This window comes from Coregonus lavaretus (genome assembly GCF_964263955.1).
Source record: "Coregonus lavaretus genome assembly, chromosome: 13".
NCBI lineage: Eukaryota > Metazoa > Chordata > Actinopteri > Salmoniformes > Salmonidae > Coregonus > Coregonus lavaretus.
In genome coordinates, this window is record NC_140000.1 from 37,223,376 (window position 1) to 37,229,375 (window position 6,000).

The window sequence follows — 6,000 nt, forward strand, 5'->3', positions numbered from 1 at the left end:
GAGATATAAAGAGCTTCCCCAAATCCTACAATAACTCAACCCTAGTCTTCGTGCGGATTTGCGGTGGGTAATTACGCACTGTAGCCCGCTGGCATGGGAGAAAAAAAACAGCACGCCGGCGGATTCCACCTAAGCCACGGATATGCTCTCAAGACAACTGCTCCGTCCGCCACACAAAAATAAACAAAATAACCATGCCCAACGTATTCCAAAGTGGAACACGTCGCTAAGCCTAACGAAAAGAAAGGCTATCGCGCCGGGTAGCAAATAGCACTACCCTAACCAAATCTCCCACTGAGGTACACAGCCGATTGTGCTCACCTCCTCGGACCGATGTCCCAACAGCGGGTAAAGCAAGAGTTTCCAGCCTGGGCAGGGGCCTGGAAACTAACCAATATACTTTCCAACGCAGCACACAAAAATATCCACCTCAGTGGCTAGTTTAACAAACAAAAGGCAACCAACACTGGGCCTACCAAACATCACAACTTTTTTTTTTTTAACTGTACCAAAAGATGCAAACAAAACACCTAAAGAGTTTATCGAACACTAACTCTACGTTTTCTCCCAAACAAAATACTCATACCAGTTAGCCAAACAACACTAGTATTAGGCCTACTGCATACTTTACCAGGCAACGCACCGTTTGATAAAGTCACCGGACAACCAAAATAACTGATACGTCTCGAAGGCACTATACCAAACACTTATAAGACTATACAGTGAATACCAACCAAAGCGCATCCCAAGTAACATTAACCCATCATAATGCAACACAATACTATACGCAGAAATGTCTAGGAACCAACCTCCCGGACGAGCCCCCACTTGTCACGAAGCGGCTCATAGCCGGTGGAGATAAGGAATAACAAAATATATTTATTAACAAAAGCAAACTATATACAATTAACAATAGTGTGTGTAGTCAGTAATCAGTAGTGTGAGTGGATGTGATAATGAGGAGTGTTGAAAGGTGCCAAAGCAAACAATACAGCCACAACCTAAATCCAAACGTGTGTCTGCATGGAGAGAGTCTCTACAATGAATAAGGGAAAGGTGTATTTATCCCTGGGACACACCCGAGCCCAGGTGTGTCCCATTTCTCTGACGACCCTCCCGGCTCCACCCACCGATATCCAATTAAGGAAAACAAGAACAAAGAGAGAATTCGGCAGACAGAGTGGGAGGGTCGTCACACTAGTAAAAGTTCTGTGAAAACCTTAAACTGTCGTCTGGTCATTAAAACCTTTACCTTCTGGGTGAGTACTAGGAATATATCTACTTGGAGCAGATCTGTGCAGATGCCACAAACGGCTGATAGATAGAGACATTGTATAAAGATTTTACCGTACATGCTCCTGTAGCTTGACAGAAATACTCTATTATAATCACTGACGCGCCCACTTTTGTTCCTGTTTAACGGCTGTTAATAAATGGTCTGCATTTACAGGATGCTCAGCTCCAGCTACCCCTTCAGATAATAATATGTGATAAAAGTGAAACTACCTCTTGAGTTTTGGTTCTCTCGTAACTCCTCTCTAGTTCAACGGCAGGGCGGCAGGTAGCTTAGTGGTTAAGAGCGTTGTGCCAGTAACCGAAAGGTCGCTGGTTCTAATCCCCGAGCCGACTAGGTGAAAAATCTGTCAATGTGCCCTTGAGCAAGGCACTTAACCCTAATTGCTCCTGTAAATCGCTCTGGATAAGATGACTAAAATGTAAATGTATTGGCTGTACATGGCAAAGGGATTGTCGGTTGGGCAATTTGCAACAAGATTTCTCCACAACCTTTGCCCAGTTTACCTCCTGGCTCGGATACATTTCTAAAGTTTGACTGTATTTCTGTCCAAGCAGACAGTTGTTGGCTTTGCTACAATAAACATGAACTTGTGTCTTCTAAGATTAAGCTCCTTTGTTAAAATCTTGTTGGCCTTAGAGAGCAAAGTGCACTAGTGTATTTATTCCCTGTTGTGTGTGCTGTTGGCCAGCCTCTGTTGATCAAACTGTGCAGTAGCAAAGTTGGCAGAATATGATCCCCTCGCCCCTCTTAACACATGCGCACACAAGCATGCATGAATGCACACAAACAGACACGCACATACATCTCCATGTTGCATGCCCCTCAGCCTCACTCTTTCACTCTCGCCCCTTGCAGCAAATCCCAGTCGCTCACCAACACCTTCACTGAGACCCTGAAAGGGAACGCCACGGACGACGAGGCCAAGGCAGAGACCATCCGCAGCCTCAGGCAGTCCTTCGCCAGCCTCTTCTCCGACTAACTTCAACAGACTCCTCATATCCATCCGCCTACTGTCAGTCATTAGCCATCGGCCTCCAGGAGAGCTCCAAGGTACTAATCTGTTACAGAGCGCGCTCAGTCAAGCTTCCTGTCCACTACTTCCTGTTCTTATCCATAAATGGCAGGTAGAGAGGGTCCACCTCTCAGAATCATCCGTCAAAAAAAAAAAAAAAAAAATTAACTAAATTAGGCTATAGTTCATCTTGTACTGCTTGGTTGGTGTAGTTGAGATGTCGGTTTGCATTCTATTTGTCATTTCATCAAATGTTCATCTGATTCATTCTTTTGTTTTGGTCATATTTGTGTTTATCATCTTCAAGGATGTTGATATACTTTGGGAGATAAAGGCAATATTACAGTATTTAGAAATGACCAATAATAGTGTATGGGCTAGGTTCACCAGCAACGCTTAGCATCTTGCCAGTCTCATTTCATAGAAATACTATTTCCATGTCTTGTAGACCCATACATGTTGATTGGCTGATATAGTAATTCACTATATAATGATTTGTAATTTTGGCCTTTGATTACAAAAGTATTTTGGATTAAAATTCCTTGTATTAGGTCAAGATAGTTTAGGCTATATATTGTGCCTGTCAATTTGCAATTTTACGAGGCAGAAATATTATTCTAAGTCTTCCATCACAGACAATTCTTCCCTACGTTCTAAGCATTAATGAACTATCCAATGTATATAGCACTATGAACTTTATTTTATTTTATATTGGGCATTTGATTTACTACTACTCCCTTGCTGTGTGTTGAAAGGTGAAAATATGTACATAACACAGAGAAGAAGTGCTGACATCTTTGCTTCAATGGCTATATGATCAGTTACCTTTAATTATGTACATTCTGTAAGGTTGAAAATACTCCTGGGAGAATTACATTTACTTTTGATCCTTGAAGCATTGTCGACCTAAGAATAGACATGATTTGCAATGTGTTTATCTGTCTATAGCTTACATCCACTTCAGGAAATGACAAAGTTGTCTTGTACCCTAATACTCAGCAACCTATCTACGGTAACGATACTATCTGATGTTAGCTTAGTGTCCATATTATTCCCCCCCCCCGTACGGTTATCTCATTATAATAGAGAAGGACAGACTAATCACATGACTGCCTAGTTTGTTCTTTTGACTTAAGTGCAAACATTTTAAGTCTGCGCCCAAATTGATTTTCTGTTTAGGGTTACATTTTTGACTGGGTCTATTTCATGGATTGAATATTGTCCCCATACTTTCTTTATAGTAATAGCACTTCAAGTCGCACTATCAGCAATATGGGTGAAATTAAACTTGCTCTCCAACTTGATTTAAATACGTTTTTAAACAGTTATTCAGTTTGTCTTTTCACTTTCAAACTGTATTTATTGTCCTGAACATATATGCCAATCATAGTAAGGTATTATTATCAACATTGACAAAATTATGTGTTTGTATGGTAAAACCTGGATGTTTGAATTATTTTGTCTCTGTTGTTGAATGTGAAATGTTTCTACAATTCAAAGTACCGAATACTATGAAAAGCCATAACAAAACCATGATTTACTGAAAATGTAAATCTTTTTTACAATATGGTCATGATGTTATTGATAAATCAAAATGTTTACTCGTTATCACTGTTAGTGTTAGTTATGCTTCAAATGATTCAATCATTTTGCTTCTACTAGTGTTGATTTATAGTGTACATGGGTATAAAGCTGTAAGCTTATGAATGCCACACATCCATAGTGATTTATTTACTCATTTGTTAATTGACAATTTCAGTAAGCAAATCATGTTAATTGAAGCACTGAAGAAATGCAGAATTGAATGGTGATGATGTCATCTAGTAACTACCTCAATTTCAGCAAGCTGTGCTGCTAGTAGTAGTTACCACTAATACTCTGAAGTGGGTGGAATTAAGACAAAAAAAGAATGGCTTTCATTTGACCTAATCTGTATGTCTGCATGTATTCCTACAATTTTAATCTAACATTCATGCAGTAAATTTGATGTACTGTACTGTCTCTCAAGTAGTTATTCCCTGTGAGTAAAAGGCAATGCACCCATAGATGAGTCTATTATCTACGGTCAATAACTAAATGAATATGACATGGTTTTCATATCATGATTCCCATTTACATGTCATTGCAATGGAGAATTAACGGCAATAGCCCTTAAAATATGTATGTTTATTGAAGTGTGCACTATGCCATTCAACAGATGCTCAGAAGTCATCTACACTTCCGTTGAATAGCCACCCTCCTCTCTTATTTTCCCAATCTAACAGAACCTGCAGTCATATATCCTCTTATGATGAGCATCTGCTGGAAAGCATTGTGTGCCCTCGTGTGTATTAATAATATAAGTATGGCATGAAAACTGACCCCTGGTGTGCCTCTGGTGTAACAATATTGTCATGTAAATAATTGTTATTGTCTGGCTGCTTATAATGTATGAAGTGTGTGACGCATAATGTGTGTTACTGTTATTAATGCAAGTCATTTTAACATTGTTTTGTTATTTTGTTAAGTTTTTATTAAAAGTGACATATTTTATTACACTTAGTGGTAAGAATTTAATTTTTCGTATTGACCATGCTGCTGGGTAGCGATGATTATAAACCCCCATTATACAACCATGTAATATCCCATTCTCCATCTCAGGTACTGTAGAATGCATATCATCATGTCCCCATTGACTTTGTCATAAGAAATACCCCTTTAGGATGTGAAACTCATAGAACACAGAGGACTTACAAGGTGAGTGCCCACAAACCAATTTACGACAACGTTGGAATTATTGGCACTTTCCGTTGTCTCTGACTGTCACTTTCTATTTAAAGCATACAACTTTATTAACTACCACCAACCCTCTTTCTGTTACTGAAGTCCCATTTGAAGCAGTTTCATAGATTTCAGTCTTCTTCATTTAAGGCTGTTACAGTTAGTCCTCTGACTTCCCTTCAAAGCACACAACTCTCAGGAGATTTATTGATAATCCCAAAATTCCTTCGACTCAGATTAGTAATTTATTTGAGTTGGCGTGAGGTCTGGGTCTAGTAGGTCATGGGTAGGAAACTCTGTTCCTGGAGTGCCGGAGGAACTGCAGGATTTTATCCCAACTAGTCACCACACTGAGCTACTTAGTTAATTGATCAGGGCCCGGTTTCCCAAAAGCATATTGAGGCTAAATTCATTTTAGAACCATAGGATCCTCTGGTTCTAACGATGAATTTAGCCTTAAGCTGCTTTTAGGAAACCGGGCCCAGTTCAGTGATTGCCTAAATTAAAACCCACCTGGTCTTCCAGGTCGGTTAAATAAATAAAAAATGAAGTGCCTGCGGCGTAGGAGATTGGCAATAGCCCGGGCCCATTCCAGAAAAAATAGTTTTCTGGATTCCTTACTTTCCTATGATCTGGATGAATAAGAGGTGAGTAAGTGTGTGATAAAGTTAATGTCTCTCAGTCAAGTATTCCATGACAGATCTAAAGCTCTTGATCCACAGGTTAATTTAAGATGAGGATTAAAAACAGGCTAAAAAACCTGCATACCTGTACATATCAGCTGAGTAACATTACACATTGGGCCTGTCGCTGGCCTCAGTCTCTATAAGGAGTTTTCTTTTTAGTCAAAGCACTCGTTTCAGTGCACTCCATATAATGAAAATGACCTCTTGCCCCTCAGGTGCAGGTGACTAGTGTGAGGTGGCATAAA

At 39.7% G+C, this 6,000-nt stretch overlaps 1 protein-coding gene across 1 annotated transcript in view; it reads left to right on the top strand.

The window, feature by feature from the left end:
- LOC311140028 (synapsin-3-like) overlaps positions 1-2,276 on the top strand; it is a gene marked incomplete at both ends in the record, with an annotated part of 38,784 nt that extends 36,508 nt beyond the window's left edge. Inside the window, one exon of the mRNA XM_084174998.1 lies at positions 2,153-2,276. Coding sequence (XP_084031124.1) covers positions 2,153-2,276 — 124 coding nt within the window. The remainder of the gene's footprint in view (positions 1-2,152) is intronic.
- Positions 2,277-6,000: the final 3,724 nt, after the last annotated feature.